The 21,753-nt window shown below is 40.3% G+C and overlaps 1 protein-coding gene across 5 annotated transcripts in view; it reads left to right on the plus strand.

The window, feature by feature from the left end:
- Positions 1-8,288: 8,288 nt before the first annotated feature.
- LOC141753957 (chromodomain-helicase-DNA-binding protein 4-like) overlaps positions 8,289-21,753 on the plus strand; it is a 40,553-nt gene continuing 27,088 nt past the window's right edge. For 4 of the 5 annotated variants that reach the window (XM_074612663.1, XM_074612666.1, XM_074612665.1 and 1 more), the window contains exons 1-4: positions 8,289-8,525; positions 8,928-9,130; positions 13,006-13,115; positions 14,646-14,879. In XM_074612663.1, coding sequence (XP_074468764.1) covers positions 9,070-9,130; positions 13,006-13,115; positions 14,646-14,879 — 405 coding nt within the window. In that variant the 5' untranslated portion in view covers positions 8,289-8,525; positions 8,928-9,069. Of the gene's footprint in view, positions 8,530-8,927; positions 9,131-13,005; positions 13,116-14,645; positions 14,880-21,753 lie in introns of all 5 variants that reach the window. The other variant, XM_074612664.1, reaches the window with a different exon arrangement.

Here is a 21,753-nt window from a genome sequence, read left to right on the forward strand (position 1 = left end):
AAGTGTGGGGGAGGGGGGAAAAGATGCAAACCGAGGGAGAGAGAGAGAGAGAGGAAGAAATGCAAAGAAAAGAAAGACAGAAGTTGTTTTTTTTTAAGTCGTTCTTTGTGTCGGCCGGTGTGAGAGGGATACGGAGAGGGAAGAGTAGCTGCTACTGTCAGCGGTGGGACAAAGGAAAGAGCAGGAGAGAAAGACAGAGATAGTCGACGTGAGGGTGTGCTGAGTCAGAGCCGACACTGTAAGGAGAGAGACCGGAGGGAGAGAGAGGCCTTTAGCTGGAGCCAAGAGAGAGAGGAGAGGGCGACAGCTTGCAGAGGGTTAAAAGCCAAAGAGTCGGGGCACTGCAACAATATGCTGACATGAATAATTTGTCAGTTAGATTAATGAATCCTCCATAGATTGAAACAAGCTCATACTGGTGCTAATTTTCCAATTTCACAGGTGAAATGACACAATGGCGTCCGTGTGCATTGCAATATAATAATCAAAGGCCCAGACACACCGAACCGAAATCAAAGAACTAGCAGCGATGAAGGCTGACTGTCTTGGCCGAAAAGTTGCATTTGAACACACCGCCAAGACTACAGACGACAGCCAGTTAGCACGTACGTTCTGCTCCTGCATGAGAGGAAATAACCAAAAAGAGTATAGAAGAAAAGAGACAACACTTCTGTGTTTTTGTGACATCAGCCGCTGCCGCCATTGTGGACTATAAACGCTTATATTTATAATATTTTATTGTTCAACACAGGTCATTTCGGTAGAATATGACAATAGAATAGAAATCATTTTGTTTTACTTTTGTACGGCACTTTCAGGCGGACGTTTTACTGGCGTCCGGTAGTTGCTTTCAGTCCAAAATGGCAGAGGCATAGCTCTGCTGCTGGGCGCTGGTGTTGCAATGGAACGAACACTTCATTTTCACTTCGTGGCAATATATGTTCTTTGATAACTCTCTCTACCAGCAGGCAGCAGTCGTCTGTATTCGTCATTCTAAAAGGGAAACCGGAAGACCTAAAGGACAGTCGTTGTTATGATACGTACATGAAACAAAGCGGCGTCACTCACCGCTTAGCTTCATTCCAGATGTTCAAGTGGTTGTGAAAATATCTGCGTGTTGGAACGATCAGATGAGATGAAGATGAAGAATGAGAAGAGCCTTCTGTGTGCGTCCTCTTAACTTTACTCGTTGGCTTGCTTTCTTCACTTCCGTTTCTCTTCTCGTGCACTGATCGGTTTAAGCTGAACAGCCAATCAGGGTGATTTCGTTCACCGACGAGCTCTGCCGCCAATTCAACACGCTGAATCAGACGAAAAACCTCCGACACGGGCAGACTGGAGCCGACGGTGCGGTACACATAGCAAAAACTAGACCGACAGCTGCTCACCGACGGCCCCAAACTGTCGGCTTGGTGTGTCAGGGCCTTTACACCAGTGGTTCTCAACCTGGGGGTCGGGACTAGAGGTCGACTGATAGCGGACTTTTAAACGTCAATATAATAACAATAGTTTGGAGCAGGAAAAAGCCGATAGCCGATTAATTGACCGATATCCTCTTTACTTCTGCAGCAGCCTAGTCGGGTTTGTTGACGTTGACTTTGTAGCCTCCATGGAAAACAGTGATATACGTCCCTGTGTGACTGGTGGAGGCTGCACATCCATCGACCACTATCGGAGCCCAGTTCCACCAATAACCAAACGTCCTATCAGAACCGATTAATCGGTCGACCTTAAGTCAGGACCACCAAGGGGGTCGCGAGATCATTTCTAGGGTTCGCCAGATGGTTGTGGAGATAAATAAAACAAAATATATTTTAGACTGGGGAATGGTTTTTACATTACATCGCCTGTACCAGTGATATCATAGCTTATATTGAGTGTGTTTGTGAGAGTCAAAGTGTGTGTGCACATGATTTTCTGACGGGGGAAGAGAAAAGGTCATCAAAAATCCACAGAGCCTGCAGGACATCGGACAATGCCTCCAGTAGGCGCTAGCTGGTCAAACTAAACAAAACTAACAAAACATGATTTATTTAGTCTACATTTATTAATCAGAACATTCACAATAAATCACTCAAAATCAGCCAGGGGAGGGTTGCGACTTGAAAAAGGTTTAGAACCACTGCTTTACACCACCGTGTAATGGTCACCGCTGTATGAGAAACTGGTATTTTTTCTGCACAGTAAGTCATTCATAATGCACACTCACTAACTCACCCTGGGAAATTACCACCAGCTGTCGTTCCTGCTTGCTTGCAAGTTTCCCTCCAAACCTGATTTTCTCCTTTACATTCTACAAAATGCAGTGTAAGGTCACAAGTATGTGGACACCCCTGTTGTGTATACGTCAGGTCTGGGGCTGTTTCTTCATGATTTGGGGCTAGACAACGTGATTCTAATGCTACAATATGAAATTATATTTTAGACCATTGTGAGCTCCCAACAGTTTGGAGAAAGTCCTTCCTGTTCCAACATGACAATGTCTATTCATATGAGGAGATCCCGCGGATTCCAGCGAGACGTCAGCTGAGTAGGCGATCCCTAATGTGGCCCAGGACCTTCGCGTACACACTGCTAAAAGAATGTGGGCCCAGACCACCTCTGAATGTGGTCTGAGTGATCGGCTCTCAATGTGTCTTGAGTGCGTTCACACCTGTACTGTATACTGTCCGATCACTCAGGATACATGTTAATACCAGGTCTGAACAGGGCCAAATTTTCCACCTGTTATTTTGTATTGATGTATTGTTGTCTTTGTGCTCCCACTCTTTGGGATTGATGTTCTTTTTTGCGATATAATGCTTGAATTTTTCATTATTTTAAGATGTTTATCACCCTGGGCAGGTTAGATGGTTAACCCACGTCATCATAGATAAGATAAGATAAGATATGATATGTTTGCCACTGCATCACACAACATACCAACATCAAAATGTACATACACGCATATATCATAGATCATACACTCATGCATGAACGTGCTTAAATGTGTGTGCAACAGTAGTTCTTTAAAACAATAAAAGGTAATAAAAGACAGTAGTTTCAAATACTAAAACCACATATGATCATACCAGATAATAAATAATCAAGTTACAATATATTAGCCCTACTACAGTCATATCATATACTACTAGGCCTTACTAAGGCTATATATTGTGCTCTGGCTGGTGAAACAGCTGTTGAATTTGGGCTTTTTTTTGCACACTTGTGGGGTGACTGCGGCAGTACGACGGAGTATTAGGGTCACATTGAGGAAAAATAAATGAATCGGAGATTTCGAGGATAAAGTCCTAATATTTCGAGGATAAAGTCATAATATTACCAGAATAAAGTCATAATATTACCAGAATAAAGTCAGGAGTTTAAGAGAAAAAAGTCGTAATATTATGAGAATAAGTAGTAATTTGACGTGTTATTTTAGAGGACAAATAGAGCAGCGTACCGCCTGTGTGAAAATGAGGAACATGGAGCATCTTGTGAAGTTCTACTTTAGTTTAGGTTTCACAGATAATAAAATTCTTCATCTTTTGGCTCATCATCAAATCAAATCAAATCAAATCAATTTATTTTTGTATAGCGTCAAATCACAACAGAAGTTATCTCAAGACGCTTTATATGTAGAGCAGGTCTATGACCGTACACCATAGTTTTGAGACCCAACAGGATCCACCAAGCGCACTGTGGCCAGGAAAAACTCCCCGATTACTGGGAAGAAACCTGGAGCAGAACCGGGCGCGGGGCGGGCGGCCATCTGCCGAGACCGGCTGGGGGGATAGATAGATAGAGTGAGAGAGAGAGAGAGAGAGAGATAGAGAGAGAGAGATATAGAAGCAGCCACAATAGCAGTCTAGCAGCTGTAATAACTAATACAAGTAGGGCTGATAACACAAAACCAATAGTGGTGGATGGAAAGAGTGATAATACAACTATCGGAAAGCCAGCACTGTCCAGCATCTCTCCTCAGTACGTCCATGTGTATTGGTGTGGGACGTCCCTGCGATCGATGCCCGTGCATTGGTTCCTGCAGCATCAGCATGCTTGCTGGGAGCTCTTGATGTCTTTGGCAGTGATTGAGAAGTGTTATTCTCCAGGCTGCCACATTGTCATTAGGTGTTGGAAATCCCTCGTTAGCATTGGTAGTCCCTCGTACAGACGTAGTTAATTAGGGATGGTAGCAGTTGGTGTCAAGCAGGCACCGACGCGGCAGCAGATGCAGCCACAATACCGGAGACCACCAAGATCCAGGTGAAACCCTGCTCCAAGTGTACCCATGCTCCAGGTATAACCTCGCTCCCTGGTGTGATCCCGCTCCAGGTATGACCTCACTCCAGGTGTGACCCCGCTCCACGGTTAGCTGCGAGACAAGGAGGCACAAGGACTCCCGGGAAGGAATGAAGTTAGTAACAACATGGACATGGGACATGAGTATATACAGAAGGAGAGGGGAGCTCAGTGTGTCATAGGAAGTTCCTTATGACAGTGTGTCATAGGAAGTCCCCCGGCAGTCTATGCCTATAGCAGCTTAAGTATAAGCGTTATCAAAGAGGAAAGTCTTTAGCCTACTCTTAAATGTAGAGACGGTGTCTGCCTCCCGGACTGAAACTGGGAGCTGGTTCCAGAGAAGAGGAGCTTGATAGCTGAAGGCTCTGGCTCCCATTCTACGTTTGGAGACTCTAGGAACCTCAAGTAACCCTGCATTCTGTGAGCGCAGTGCTCTAGTGGGGTATTAGGGTACTATGAGCTCTTTAAGATATGATGGGGCCTGACCGTTTAGCGCTTTGTAGGTGAGGAGGACGATTTTAAAATCTATTCTGGATTTTACAGGCAGCCAGTGTAGAGAAGCTAATACAGGCGTAATATGATCTCTTTTTCTAGTTCTAGTCAGTACACGTGCTGCAGCATTCTGGATCAACTGGAGAGTCTTAAGAGACTTATTGGAGCAGCCTGATAATAAGGAATTGCAGTAATCGAGTCTAGAGGTAACAAATGCATGGACTAATTTTTCTGCATCATTTTGACACAGGATGTGCCTGATCTTCGCAATGTTACGTAGATGAAAGAAGGCAGTCCGCGAGGTTTGTTTTATGTGAGAGTTAAAGGACATATCCTGGTCGAAGACAACTCCCAGATTCCTTACGGTGGTGCTGGAGGCCAGGGCAATGCCATCTAAAGTAACTATATCATTAGATAATTTGTTTCGGAGGTGCTCAGGGCCTAGTACAATAACTTCAGTTTTGTCTGAGTTTAACATCAGGAAATTGCAGGTCATCCAGGTTTTTATGTCCTTAAGGCATGCTTGAAGTTTAGTTAACTGGTTTGTTTCGTCTGGCTTGATTGATAGATATAATTGAGTATCATCTGCATAACAATGAAAGTTTATGGAGTGTTTTCTAATAACATTGCCTAAGGGAAGCATATATAAGGTAAATAGAATTGGTCCAAGTACAGAACCCTGTGGAACTCCGTGACTAACTTTGGCGTACATGGAGGACTCATCGTTGATATGTACAAACTGAGATCGATCTGATAAATAGGACTTAAACCAACTTAGTGCAGTTCCTTTAATGCCAATTAAATGTTCCAGTCTTTGTAATAGGATGTCATGGTCAATGGTGTCGAAAGCAGCACTGAGATCTAGCAAGACAAGTACAGAGACAAGTCCTTTGTCCGATGCCATTAGAAGGTCATTTGTAATTTTCACTAGTGCTGTCTCTGTGCTATGGTGCACTCTAAATCCTGACTGATAATCTTCGAATAAATGATTGTTCTGTAGAAAGTCACACAGCTGACTGGCAACTACTTTCTCGAGTATTTTGGAGGTAAAGGGAAGGTTAGATATAGGTCTATAGTTGGCTAGGACCTCTGGATCAAGAGTGGGTTTTTTAAGAAGAGGTTTAATTACAGCTACTTTAAAGGACTGTGGTACATAGCCTGTTAGTAGAGACACATTGATCATATCCAGTAAAGAGGTGCTAACTAGATCACCACATTATCATCAGTATCAGGACCTTGAAAGATTGTTCAAGAAACTGAGTTTATTCCGAAGAAAGAACCACACGGACCGGATGGGGATACTTCTGTGGAGGACGAAATGACTTTATTCCCGTAATATTAAGACTTTTATTCTTCTAATATTATTAATCTTTTTCTCGTAAAGTTATGACTTTATTCTCGTAATATTACGACTTTTTTCTCATAAAGCTATGACTTTATTCTCGTAATATTACGACTTTTTTCTCATAAAGCTATGACTTTATTCTCGTAATATTAAAAAAATGTTCTCGTAAAGTTATGACTTTATTTTCATAATATTACTACCTTTTTTCTAGTAAATTTATGACTTTATTCTCGTAATATTACAACTCTTTTTCCCATAAAGTTATGACTTTATTCTTGAAATATTACGACTTTTTTTCTTGTAAATGTATGACTTTATTCTCGTAATATTACGACTTTTTTTTCTTGTATATTTATGTCTTTATTCTGGTATTATTACAACTGTCTTTTCTTGTAAATTTATGACTTTATTCTCGTAATATTCCGTCTTTTTTTCTCGTAAAGTTATTACTTTATTCTTGTAATATTCCAACTTTTTTTCTCGCAAAGTTACGACTTTATTCTCGGAATATTACAACTTTTTTTCTTGTAAATTTATGACTTTATTCTCGGAATATTCCGACTTTTTTTTCGTTAAGTTATGACTTTATTCTTGTAATATTATGACTTTATTCTCGTAATATTACGACTTTTTTTTCGTTAAGTTATGACTTTATTCTCATAATATTATGACTTTATTCTCGTAACATTACAACTTTTTTCCCAAAAAGTTATGACTTTATTCTCATAATATTACGGCTTTTTTTTCTCGTAAAGTTATGACTTTATTCTCGTGATATTACAACTTTTTTCTCGTAAAGTTCTGACTTTATTCTGTTAATATTACGACTTTTTTTCTCGTAAAGTTCTGACTTTATTCTTGTAATATTACGACCGTTTTCCCGTAAACTTATGACTTTATTCTTGTAATATTGCGAATTTTTTTCTCGTAATATTATGACTTTATTCTCGAAATCTCCGATTTTTTCCCCCTCAATGTGGCCCTAATACTCCGTCGTGCTCCGGCAGCATCAGCCGAGCGGATTGGTCCTGCAGTGCTACATACAATAACAACACATAACTCACTCTGATGCTTCACAGGCCTCAGATACAGGACTCCCCGTTAGCTGACATGTACACTGTTGATTTCCCATGTGGTGAAACGTCATTCAGAAGCGCCTCTGTGCCACACTAAGCACAAACAGTTCTGCATTTTGCTCCACAATCTAAATGCACTGCAGACAGTTAATGGTGGGAAAAAACTGTCTAGGACCCAGACGTTTTTCCCACCATTGACTGCAATGCATTTCCAGCCTGTGGAGCAAGTGTGTGTGTGTGTGTGTGTGTGTGTGTGTGTGTGTGTGTGTGTGTGTGTGTGTGTGTGTGTGTGTGTGTGTGTGTGTGTGTGTGCAGCTTAACTCAGCTGTTGGCTTGGCTCTCCCTGGTTCTTGTTTTGGGGGGGGGGGGGCTTTACAGCAGCAGACGTGAAGGTTTTGACTACAGTTTGACCTTTGTGACCTCCTCCCTGGAGGGCCGTGCATATAACCTGACTTTTTAACCTTCATATTGGACTTTTTTTTTTTTTAAGTCAGCCTACCTTTGTGGCCTCCGTCTGTGCTGATGAAAACATATATGGTTAGTCATAAATATAAAGAATTATAGGAGGTGGGGTGACACCTGGGTCACCCGGTGTCAACCCACTTTTTGTGACCTTTAGGTGCTTTTAAAGGTGGTCACCACCCTTTGCATTGCATCTACATGCTTTGCAGCCAGGCTCATATACAGTACCGTGCACATACATGCAAACATGCACACTCAAGTTAAGCAGTCATGTGGCACACACAGTTGCCATGTGATGGCGTTTTCCTTTTTTTTCTTTCTCCTCTCTCCCCTCCTTTCTCCTATCTCTCTCTTTTTGGAGTTATGCTTATTGAGGGATGTCAGTGACTGCGCTCATTACTATTATGGGATGCCGCACAGGGGTGGGAGGGGGGGGTGGTCTCCATGGTAACCATGGTTGCTAAGGGAGGGGGTGGAGGGGTGCATGGAGGAATGGGGAAGAGACTGTAGGAGAGGGAGGGGGTGAGTTGACTATTATGGTCTGTACGTTGCAAGGTAACTATGCAGAGTGGGGGAGGGGTGAAGTGTGTGTATGTGTGAAGGAGGGGGGGGGATATTATGGGATGCCTGCCCCCTGATCTCTTTGTGTGTGTGTGCGCGCGCGCGGGGTGTGTGTAGTGTGCGAGGCAGAGAAAGAGGAGACGGCGTCGTGCGCACACGCTGCCTACTAAAAACACGGAAATTCTATTTTAATAGTGTGTTAATAGCGTTAACACAAAGAGCGCCCAAGTATTGATTAATACACTCAAAGTGAGCCGGAGTTCCTCAGCTTTAGGGAGCTTTAGGAAGCTGTGCGGGGGAATCAAGTAGTGAGTATGTCAGCTTTATTGTTTGTTAAAATGGGAGTTCAGATGGTCGGATGCCGGTTCCACGGACATGTTTAACATGAGATGTTAACTGTGTAGTTTAGTGTCAGATGTTCAGCTGGCCGCCGGTCAACCTCCGGTTAGCCCGCATGCTAATGGCACGGAAACTACCGATTGTGGCAAGATGGCATGTCATCTGAACAAGGAGATGGAGTGAGAGAGAAGGAGAGAGAGAGGTGGTAATCTGTGTGAGCTGTCCAACTTGATAACCAGATAAAGTTCCATTTGTGATCCAGAGAGGTCCCCGTGGTGCCGGTACCGGCTGCTCAAAGCTGAGGCTCTTTAGGTGCTCAATATTCACTTCCGTTTATTTCTTGTGTTTGTTCTTGTTTCCCTTGTCTGAAGCTGGCCGGCTGCTCTCACCTCACCACCCACCTGGGACTCACTCCAGACCGGACCATAACTCTGGATTATCCCACTAACACAACTTTTATTTAGTTGGCTAAAGTGTTAGCTAACTAAATAGAAAGTTTGTCTGCTGTCCGAGATGTCTGGAAGCGAGGAGGACCGAGAGGAGTACGGAGCCCCGGAGGAGCGGTTAGTGCACGGTAAGACCAGCTCATCTGTTAGCTCACATGCTAATGTTCACACGGCTAGCATCAGCAGATGTTTAGTTTTACATTCAGATCAATCATGTTCCGTTAGCATCGCGCTATGCTAGTCCATGCTAACTACCGGCTAGCTGCTGGTAGCGGACGCAGCAGCTCAGTCGCTTTAGTTCGCAGGTCGCTGCTGTTAAACACCTTTTAGATGGAATAAATCCCCGTGTTTAGCCGGTTTAACCGACCACAACCAGAGGCGGGACCGCTATAGAGATCCAGCTGTATTGTTGTGAAGTCACGCCGGTTCCCCGGCATGTTCCCGGGGCCTACCGTCAGCCTGCTACCGTACCGGCATTATTTACGTGTCGATGACAAGATGGAGGCAGCCAGTTAGCTGTGAAGCTGCCGGTGACGTTCAGTGTTCGGTGTTCCCTCCTCATGGCCGGCGCCTTCAGGTGGACTGGGAGGAAAAGTACAAATAATCCAACATAGTAAAACACATCTAGCGTTTTACCGAGCAGATGTATCTTGTTTAATAGCTGCTGTTAACACCGACTGAACACGGCTTTGTTTACAGTTTGTATAATACCGACGAGCACGCGCAGCGTACACGGTGGAAGCGTTGAGAACAAGTAGTCCTGCAAGTTCGCTTCAAGTACTAAAATCCGGCTTTTCATTCATCAAATAGCACCATATTGTTATTAATATGTCAAGTGATGCTGCATAAACAAGAAGTGTGCAAACAGGAACAGATTTATGCCAACAGATGTGGAATCACCTTTACATTTTCCGATCTGAATGCACCTTATTGTTCTTCTGAACAGCAAAGAAACGGTAGACAATGTTTGTTTTCTGTCACCTGATGATATCAGATACTGAAACTGGAAGTACATCAGTGATGGGAGAAGTATTCAGCAATGCCACAGTGTAAAACTACTCTGTTACAAGTCAAAGTGCTGCATTCCAAACCTTACTCAAGTAAATGCACATGCATGTACTTACAGTACACAAGTAACATGATTTATTATACAGATTGGCCCATTTCAGAATAATACATATTGGATTATAATTATTGATGCATTTAGGAGTACATCACTGTGATGTTGCAGTTCGCAAAGGTGGAGCTCATTTTACTGACTTTGTATACTGCTGGGTATCTAAACCTATAATAATAATAATAATAATAATAGCAGAATTTATTAGTGGATTATATTTTGTATTAATGATCTAGATCTGCAAAGTAACCAAAGTTGTCAACTATATGTTGTGTACTAAAAAGTACAATATGTCCCATTGAAATGTAGTGGCCTAAAACTACTCAAATAAAGTACAAGTACCTCAGAATTGTACTTAAGTGCTAAAATACTGCTTTGCATTCATTTAATAGCACTGTATTTTTATAAATCTGTGAAGTGATACTGCATAAACAAAAAAGTGTGCAAACAGGAACAGAACCATAACAAAATATGTGGGAAATTTTTTTACATTTTCGGATATAAACGCACGTTATTGTTCTTCTACAGATGTTTTTCTGTCATCTTATAATATCAGATACTGCAACTGGAAGTACATCAGTGATGGGAGAAGTATTCAGTAAAAGTAGCAGTACCAGAGTGTAAAAATACTCTGCTACAAGTGAAATGGCTGCATTCAAAGTAAAAGTACATGCATTGCATATACTTAAAGTACAAAAAGCAAAAGTGCTCATTATGCAGAGTGGCCCATTTCAGAATGATAAATATTATTGGATTATAATTATTAATGCATTTAGGAGTACATCACTGTAATGTTGCAGCTGGTAAAGGTGGAGCTCATTTTACTGACTTTATACTGCTTGGTCGCTTAACCTATAATAATATACCATAATCTATTAGTGGATTATATTTTGTATTAATGATCTAGATCTACAAAGTAACTAAAGCTGTCAAATATATGTTGTGTACTAAAAAAGTACAATATGTCCTCTGAAATGTAGAAGTAAAGTACAAGTACCTCAGAATTGAACTTAAGTACAGTACTTGAGTAAATGTACTTTATTCCACCACTGAAATAGACATGGACTCAGGCAGAAGCTTGGTTTGAAACAAGTTCTAGAGCTGCAATTAACTTTAGTTATTATTGATTAATCATTTAGTCTATAATATGTGAGAAAACAACGCCCATCCCAGTTTCCCAGAGTCCAAGGTCATATCTTCAGATGTTTGTTTTGTTCAGCCAACAGCACAAACGTGGAAGATACAGTATTCATTATACAATGATTTAAAACAGAAAAATGTGGCAACATTTGGAGAAGCTGGAACCAAAAAAATATTGGTCTGTGCTTAAAAAATGTAAAGTAAGGGCTTCTAAAAATAGTTGCTGATTCATTTTCTGTTGATTCGAATAACCGCTTAATCAATTTAAATGTTTCAGCTCAAGTTACATGTTTTTAGAAGTAATTTGCAAATCGGTTCATGTTTCCATATGCCGACTTGATCGTTAACTTTGCACAATATTTGAACATTTTCCTTTTTATGGCTTTGTTAATGGTGCTTTTTGCACAGCTGAGAATAAAGGCCGATCTGTCGCTCTTTTTTGTAGTTGTTGTTTGGAGATTCTACTCTGTCAGAACTTGAGATTTTTCTATCATCGAGCAGATAAGTCCAAGTCAAGTTGCAAATACCAGTTTTTGTGACTGCCCCGAGTCTTAGTCTCGAGTCCCCAGCTCATGGCCCCTCTTCCTGATCATCCATCCTCTGTAAGCCAGTGGACTAAGATCATTTTAGCCATAAGATGCTTTTGGAAAACTTGCCACTGCTTTTTATACAAAGCAAAGCTCTGGATTTCTTTTAACAATAATTAAACATGCTTTTTCCCCCCACTTGCACCATCCACACACACAGCTTGGTCTCCTTATAATGACCTAAAAAGCTCATCACATTAGAGCTTCTTCCTCACCAGGTGCATCTTAATGGCTGCTTGCCATTTACTTTTTTACCATAGTCAATTACATTAATAGGCTGTGAGTGCCACACCACTTCACTTTGGAGCCACTGAGGCAGTGCCAAACACTGGACTGGGATCCTCTCTGTCATAAGGGCTGCAGGCAGGAGGGTGTGGTAAAATGACTAATCAGTTGTAAATTACAGTTTTAACCACTAGAGCGAAACTGATTTGAATCACCCCCCTAAGGATAACTTGTAAAATGGACTACTAACCCAGACCACTAGCTTATCCTCTACTAGTCCTGGTTCTCCTGCTGCTTTTTATTCTAGCCATCTAATCACAGACCACTTAAAAACTGTATAAACAAGATACATTTATGGAAATTAGATTGATTGGATTATATTCACCAGAAGTATAAAACATTACATGTCCCTTATAAATTAAAAAGAAAACACCACTAATCTGTGAGGGAAATGTCTTTATTCTTTGATATATTTTTTGGGGGTTGCTGGCAACAATTTCATAAATAATTCTTGACAATGACTGATATATTTGACTTCAGGTTGCTCTGACTACATACATGCTGAAAATCAAACATTCTTACTGTATCAATTTAGAGATTTTCCAAAGTAAAAGTCCCTAGAAGTGTGTGATTCAACTTTTTCCCATGGTTTAGTGTTAAAAAAGTTCGGAATCGCAATACATAATGAATCGGCACCCAGGTATCGTGATGGTATTGAATCGGGAGATAAACATATCGTCTCAGCTCTATAAAAAATGTATATCAAAATACAAGTACAAGTGAGAGAAGCTGCTCAATGACAGGAAGTTGTTTACCATCTTCACATCTCTCTGTTCAGTAATGTTATTATCACACAGCCCAAATACACTGACACACAGTCGCTCATCTGTATATATTTTTAACCACGAAATGTCTCCGCCGGCCTAATTTGCAGACGACGAGGATGAGGAGATCTCGGAGACTGAGACCCCGAAGGTGAAGAAGAAGAAGAAGGCTAAGAAGAGCAAAGAGAGCAAGGGCAGCAAGAGGCGGTCGCGCAGAGAGGTGAGTGTGTGTGGTCACTTACTGTAGCTACACCCTAAAAGTAAGGGAACTATTTAAGAATATGACAACTTTCAAGTCCTATGTCCAGGTAAAATGACCTGTTCAATGGAACTTAAAATAAAAAGCATGACTGTGTGCAGACTTAGATAATCTTCTCATGTAGGCAAAACAGCCAACAAGTCAAATTTGCTTCCTGTCCTCGTATGGTAGGATTTAATAGACGATGGAGCTCATATTTCCTTATTGTGCATATGACATATTTTTTTTTTTAGATTTAGACTCCTCAAATCTGTCTAATCTACTTTTTTCTTGCATCTTTTTTCCCTCCAATCATTCTTTGAATTATACATATGATGGTTTTCCTACTTTTAATGACTTTTTTCTGGAGCGTATCTCTACTTTTACCACTAGAAAGGACAATGGATTTTAAGGCACCTGAAGTGCAGTTACAACTATTATCTTTCTCTAACCCTCTGAGACCCACATAGACCCGTTTTAGTCTTTTTTAGGGGGGTACAGGGGATCTTTAGGGGGAGACAGCAGGTCAACAGTAGATATCACATAGAAGTGGTGTACATCACCTGAAAGCTGGGAACCTGAAGATTTATTTGAAATGTTGCTCAGCACTGTGTGTAGAAGTATATGATGGACATCCCCATGCTCTATTATGTCTCATCAGTTGTTGCAGCAATTTTTGGGGTTGATACCATTTGTTACACAGGTTTGGTGCTAAATTTAACCATTTTTTAGCACTGGAGAATTGATAAAAAATTATCAATAATCCCTCCAAAATACCACATTAAGACACCAAGAACTTGAGGAGCACCATAGAAAAAGCCATGCTGTGATTTGGGATCAAAAACTTTTGACATTTTGAGATTTCTGCAAGAATTGCATTTTTCCGTGATTGGATGGCGAGCACTTCGTGGTGTAAACTGCTCAGAAGGGTTTCTGAGCAGTTAATGTAATGTAGCTAAGAAAGCCATCCATCCTCTGAATGCTCTAGGTCTCTAGTCTGATCCATCCATCCTCTGAATGCTCTAGGTCCCTAGTCTGATCCATCCATCCTCTGAATGCTCTAGGTCTCTAGTTTGATCCATCCATCCTCTGAATGCTCTAGGTCTCTAGTTTGATCCATCCATCCTCTGAATGCTCTAGGTCTCTAGTTTGATCCCTCCATCCTCTGAATGCTCTAGGTCTCTTAGTCTGATCCATCCATCCTCTGAATGCTCTAGGTCTCTAGTCTGATCCATCCATCCTCTGAATGCTCTAGGTCTCTAGTTTGTGGCAGTAAAGTTTCATGAGGCTGTGATTATCCTAGAGGTCACCACAGGTCATTTTATACAGTGAGGTCAAGTTTCAAAACATGGTCTCACTACAATGAAATGTCTTCTATGGGGACTAACATCATCACACATGAATACAGTTGGGCTCATTGGATCCACAAGAGTCTCAGCTTTACAGTGATACCCAATTTATGGAATTCCAGTTTCAGTTTGCTAACTTCTGTCTCTGCTCTCCTTGTTCCAGGAGCTCCCCATTAGCTCACCAGAGCCCGTGGGCGGGGTGGAGGATGCCGAAGATGGCGCCGCTGCCCAGCGCTCCGACAGCGAGGGCAGCGACTACACTCCAGGACGCAAAAAGAAGAAGAGAGGCAGCAGTGGCAAAGAGAAGAAGAGGAGTAGCTCCGGGGCTGAGAGGAGCAAGAAGAAAGAGCCCGAGCCCGAGGACGATGACGACGACGACGACGATGACGACAACTCGGTGAGGAAAACGGGGTGTTTGAGGGGCAAAAGTAATGTTTTAGTGCCGTTTTTCAACACATATATCTGCACTGATAATAGCTTAAATCTTAGAGAAGAATCAGGCAGGGAGCGTTTCTCTTTTCAGGGTTGATAAGCCTCTGACACAACATTATCAGACACAAAAAGTCTTCAATGACCCCCAGAAAACTCAAGAATTGTAATGAGTTATAGTGATTCTATCATAATTGTGTGGAATCTAATCAAAGCGATAAATTGCAGCCAGTTAATGTGCGTCTAATATTGATCAGTTCTATGGTAAATGTTGAAATCAATCAAACCTCATCATGGCAGGTGGCTGACAATCACAAGCAAATTTTAAAGAGATGTAGGACACAAGCCTAGCGCTTTACATCATAACAATAAAAAGCTGTTACATTTTAAAGGTGCTAAATATGAAATTCAGAACATTTCTATTACCTCCGCACGGCTCTCAACGTGGCGACGGGCGAGCTGGCGGCTCGTAGCTAACGGTGCTAGCAACAGTGCCGACAAAGCTAGTGTTAACAGTGTTAACCCGAGGAGAACTGGAGGGTGGGCACTATGCTACGACGGCGTTATCAGCTGTAACCGCCGTATGAGAGCAGTGCAGAGCGCCGGCCATGAGCTAGCCAGTGGGGCACGCTCACATGCACTAACATGCATTAAAAGGCATGTACGCTCTGAACATCGTATGGGGAACCTTTAAAGAACAGTTGGTAAATCTCTTAAATCTGTAGTTGTCAAAGAAAAAACGCATGTTTGCAAACTGGATCTTTTATTTAAATGAATATAAGGTGACTGTTATGTTTTTGATTACTGCACCATAGGGCTGCACAGTTAATCGAATATTAATCGCGATCACAATTTTGCCTTCCCACAATTAAGTGAACACGATCGACTGCGATATTGACGTTTAAAATGTGTGCTCCGCTCATACAAAACGTCGCTGTCTTGCCACCGTGCGCGCACCTACAGAGGCAGCCTGTGAAAAACTTAAAGGTCCCATATCATGCTCATTTTCAGGTTCATACTTTTATTTTGTGTTTCTATTAGAACATGTTTACATGCTGTAATGATAAAAAAAAAACTTTATTTTCTTCATACTGTCTGCCTAAATATACCTGTATTCACCCTCTGTCTGAAACGCTCCGTTTTAGTGCATTTCAACGATATTGCAACGGAATCATGTTGCTAGGCAACAGTTTGGGCCCATGTTTACTTCCTGTCAGCTGATGTCATTTACATCCACTGCAACAGGAAATAAACTGGGTCGCATTTAGAATATTTACGTTAAAAACCGTGTAATGGTCTAAATATTGTATATTTGTGACATCACAAATGTACAGAAATCCTGACGGCTTGTTTCAAACGCACAGTTTCTGAATATGGGCTGTGTGTATTTCTCCGTATATTGAGCGTTTTGATAGTTTAACAGTATTTATAAAGCACTTAAACCTGCTTTATAATATAAAAGACATGAAAATCTCACTTTTTACAATATGGGACCTTTAAATGAATGTTGCGGTTGCAGTCCAGAGTAAAAGAGTTATATACCGTATTATATATTACTCGTTTTGCCAGTGAGTAAAATGAGAATGCACTGAATCCAGGTGCAAACAAACCTTATTTAAAGTGTCATTTTGATGCAGAGTTGTTAATTAGAAAGAATGTAGCACAACATGGAAATGAAAGCAGTTCTCTGTTGATTTAAATGGGAAAATATTTTGTCCTTAAAATCAATGAATAATTGTAATCTCAAATTGATAAAAATAATCCTGATTATCATTTTGGCCATAATCGTGCAGCCCTACAGCACCGGTTTGATTTTGTGTGTGTAGGAAATATCTTGGATGTCGCTCTTAAAGGACCATACAAATTGTGTTTTGCAAGTTTCAGCTCGATAAAGACAAATTATGTGCACTTAACATTTTTTGGTGACCATTCTCGAGGCTATACGGGCCATGCGGTTTATTGATTTTCAGTGTATTTTTCCCTATTGTTCCATGCAGCCATTTCTTCATATTCCTCCCTGAAAATCAATGTGCAGACATTTAAACCTGCATTCATTTTTAGCATTGTTAACATTGCTGTGTGTAGATGTGGTACCGCACATCGATATTGTGACTTTGACAAAAAAGGAAAACAATTTTGATGTTCAGATTTTTTTATTATGTAAAGAAATGAACATGCTTCTTGGACTGGTAAAAAAAACAAAAAAACAAGTGCAACAACATCATATGCAAAATAATTAGCTGTGATTTAAAGTATATGTGAGGTGTAGTTAATGGGCCAAAACATGCAAAACCACTATTCCTTTTTTCAAAATGTGCCAAACAATAGACAGACAGAAACATCAGGAAACTGAGCTACGTGTACCTTTTGGTTAAAATGTTGAGCATCTAGTCCAATGTCTTTCTTCTTTGGATTCTAACTTTTATACCAGCCCTTTGTTTGCTCCACGATGAGCACCTATTGACTGCGTACCTGTAATGGAGTCGCCCTGGTTTGACAAACAGAGATGTGATATGAGAGATGCTTAAACAAAGAGCCGTGTCTGGTGGACTCGGAAGCCTGGCGGCCAATAGGGGGCCTTGTAGTTAATGACACTTATGCAAGGGGTGGCGTGGTGTGTGTTAAGTCTCTGTGTGTGTGTGTGTGTGTGTGTGTGTGTGTGTGTGTGTCTGGGGCGGGTGTTGTAAGGCATATATGCTGTTACCATGGCAACCCCGCCTAGCGCCGCACACTGCACTGCGCTCTTGACCCTTTTTTTCTTTTTTGGTTAGATAAACACACATTTTGATTCATTGTCGGAGCCGCCCTCGATCAGTTCTGCAGCCAGTTAGATGACGAAACGGGAAGCAGGTCTTGGTTTGAAAGGCTGGAGGAGGAAGAGGAGGAGGAAGAAGGTGCAGGGTGGCTGAAATTAGTGCTCACCTGCTCAGGGCCTTTTAAATATTAGGGCTAGGAATTGGCTTTATTGGCCAGAATATTTACAAGGTGGTGTAAAACTTACAGAGAGAAGCAAAAAAATATATGGGCATCTATTTTGAAGTCATTTTCCGAGCAAGGATGTCAAACATTTTGTTCTGGCTGCTAACTTGTGAGGATTTGCTGCTTTTCTTTGTCTCTTGTGATTGCAAACTGAATATATTTGTGTTTTTTTTACCTTTTTGATTGGGAGAAAACAAGAAGTTTGAAGATGTGAACTTGGGCTTCTTCACTGTAGTCTGATATTTTATAGATTAATGCGTTATTCAAGAAAATAATTGGCAGATTAACCTTTAATGAAATTGTTAGTTTCAGCCTTTGTTTGCTTTGATACGAATGACTGTCAGAAGTGAAAGTTGGGACAAAGTTAAGAGAACATTGTAGGCCTGTAACTAATGATTATTTTTATTATCAATGAACACATCCATATTATGGGTGTAACGATACGTTTTACAACGATACGATTTCCATGGTTCTGATACGATTCAAGGACGATATCTGGCTCATCTAGAGCGATACGTTACGATTCAATGATTTGAAATCAATACAGTAACTTTTTTTGCCAAAATTTCAGTCAGTGTGATTGTGAAATAAATATCTGATACTGGACAGAGCAGGTCAGGATTCATCAAAGTTATTCTTGTGAGGAAATCAGGGATAAAATATTTATGGATATAAACAAGTAAACACAATGATTAATGGCAAATACATACAGCTTTTATTAGAAAATAATAAAAAGTGCAACTGCAGGACCTGCTGATTCAGTTCTCAAGATACAAGGCAGTGCAATATTTAACAAAAAATATAATAAACCAACTTCTATTGAAGTTCAATGAAGGTTATGTTTTTGTTTTTTTTTACTTTACTCCTGTCGTCATAATTTTATTATTATTATTATTATTTCTTTACTAATAAAAGTGCAAAAAACACTTTCATACAACGTTTGTCGTCCTTAAATACAAGGTGCAAATCCTTAGTATCCATACAACCGTTTTTTGCATTTCAAATTGATTTTATATCGATATACGTCTCCCGTGAAGAACAACTTGACGAGTACCTATCGATGTAGTTTGATTGTAGGAATATAAATCGATACATCGATGTAGTAGATAAATCGTTACACCTCTCAAACATATGTTTTTGATTTATCAGTGATTCTATAGAATAGAGATGCACACATTGCAATTTTCTTTCTCAAATTGAGATTTTCTTTAAGAACTATTATTGACGGCAAACACAAACATGTTTGTAACTTTTCTTTAACAGAAAATTCAATTGTATGTTTATAAATTATGAACATGATATGTAAATAGTATTATTATCATTTATATATCCGAGGAATAAAATCTGAGGAACGAAAATATTATTCTATACTGTTTATGTAGGCCTTGTATTCTATTTTATTATATATCTAAAACTGTAGGACTCTAGGAATCAGTATATATTTACAAGAAGGTGAAGAGGGGTATTATATTATTTTATTTTAACGCCCACTCCTGTGGCGAGCGTCATCTTCCTGCCTGCCCCACACCTACTGACAGTGGAGAGGGAAAAGCGGGTCACTGTGAGCATCGTGGGAATGAATTACAATATAATATATTTTTCGCTTTTCCCCCGATGGTCTGAATAAGTCACAACATTTTGTTGCTTTTTAGAAATAAAATCGATTGGCCGGTCACCGGTCACAGCCTGTCGAGCTGAAGATCAGCCGATCGATCGGTGCATCTCTTATATAGAACGTCAAAAGTAAGGTTGAATTTACGTCACAATTTCCCGGAGCCGAAACTTCTGTTTACATGTTTTGTTTGAACAAAAGTGTCACATAAAGTATTAAAGTGAAACTCAAAAAACAATATACAACTTTTCACAAACTTAAAGCTAGAACTTGATAAGTGATTTAAAGGGGACATATCGTCCTCATTTTCAAGTTCATACTTGTATTTTGTGTTTCTACTAGAACATGTTTACATACTTTAATGTTCAAAAAAAAATTATTTTCCTCATACTGTATGTCTGCCTGAATATACCTGTATTCACCTTCTGTCTGAAACGCACCGTTTTAGTACATTTCAATGGAATTGCAACAGAGTTGCGTTGCTAGGCAACAGCTTGGGTCCATGTTTACTTCCTGTCAGCTGATGACATTCACATCCACTGCAACAGGAAATAAACTGGGACACATTTAGAATGTTTACGTTTAAAACTTTGAAATGGTCTAAATATTGTCGATTTGTGACATCACAAATGGACAGAAATCCTGACGGCTTGTTTCAAAAGCTCAGTTTCTGTATACGGGCTGTGTGTACTTCTCTGGATTAAGAGTTTCGATACTTTCACAGTATTTATATAGAACTCAAACCTGCTTTATAACATAAAAGAAATTAAAATGTCACTTTTTACAATATGGACCTTTAAATCATTCATCAAAGTTGTCATCAGTTTGTCAAATCAGCTGTATTGGCACTAAATTAGGAACTACTGTATATCACCAAGCCATTTAAAGTAATTATCTTTAAAAAACTATGAGTGCCTGGTGAGTGTGACAGGTGAATCCTAATGGACTTCTGAAATATTCATTTTTGTTGCATTTGTCTGGTTGCTAATTTCAGACCCTCCTCACCAGACACTTAAACCTCCTAACCATGCAAATGTGATCTGGTAGAGTTGATGAAATCGTTTCAAAATTAACCCCCCAAAAAAAAGACAGAAGGAAAAAAATCACTTAATTTTTAAACGAAATTGAATTGTTGTGGAAAGACGATGCTTACGTCATGTGTGTCATAATAATTTAGTATATTGTGAGTAAAATAATGGCGGCTGCTGACGCTCAGGGAGGGAACAAAAGTGTTTTTGTAAGAGGCGGAAGGTTGGGCTTTTGTGGTGCACAAGGACACAGCCCCGCTTTTTAAAAGCTCTAAATGGAAACAGTGCCGTTTAGTTTTGAAGCTCCAGATTGACAATGAAAAGCCACAGCTGGTCCCACGTGTTCGCCGCTCAGTCAGAGCGTGATCAGTCGGCGCTGTAATCAGCCAGCGGGAGCTTCTGACGTAAAAAAAATGTGTTTTGTTGTGAAGAATAATGTTCAGAAATACACTTGGCACCAGTCATGTTGTCTCTTTAGCACATATTGAATTATGGGCAGAACAGCTTTGCACACGTTAGGGCTCGTGTGCTGAACCAGGTTCTCCTCCACACTCGCTGGTCATCTAATCAATTGATCGGATTAGTATTGATAACTCCTCACTTACCGAGTTAAAGTGGTGGAGCGGAAACAAGCTGTGCCGTGTTTTCAGATTCACACGTGTGCACTGTAAACCGGTGTCTTACCGCTGACCGTGTGATGTGATGTGAAAGTCTTACCTGACTCTTTGTCAGCAATATATTTCAAAAAGTTTCAAATAGTTTGGACAGATGGCCTTTGACCCATCTGGTTGATTTAGTTTGTTTGTTTCACAGGTACATCGTCATATTTATGTGTTGTTTGTTTTTTGTTTTTAATTTTCCAACGACACCTAAAATTCCCAGATTCTCGATACCCAATGCGATACCGTGGTAAAACATAAAACGACAAACATTTTTGAGTTAGTGTTAGGAAGTTAAAAGATTTATTCAAGTTTCTCGCCAAAAACTACATTTTACAAGATTACATTTGAACACATCATGATAATGTTAGAATTTACCACCGCCCGATATTCATATTTACTGAGTAGAGCATGAATGCATCACAATGAAACTCAATACAGTCTCCGTTAACGGTAGCTGTTAGCTCTGCAGGACCGTGTTGCTCACCAGCTGCCTATTTCAACATCTGTTTGTTGAATTTTTTTAAGTCTATAAACCTTAAAATAAAGAACAGCAAAACTTGG

This window comes from Sebastes fasciatus, chromosome 17 (genome assembly GCF_043250625.1).
Source record: "Sebastes fasciatus isolate fSebFas1 chromosome 17, fSebFas1.pri, whole genome shotgun sequence".
In the NCBI taxonomy this organism is placed as follows: Eukaryota; Metazoa; Chordata; class Actinopteri; order Perciformes; family Sebastidae; genus Sebastes; species Sebastes fasciatus.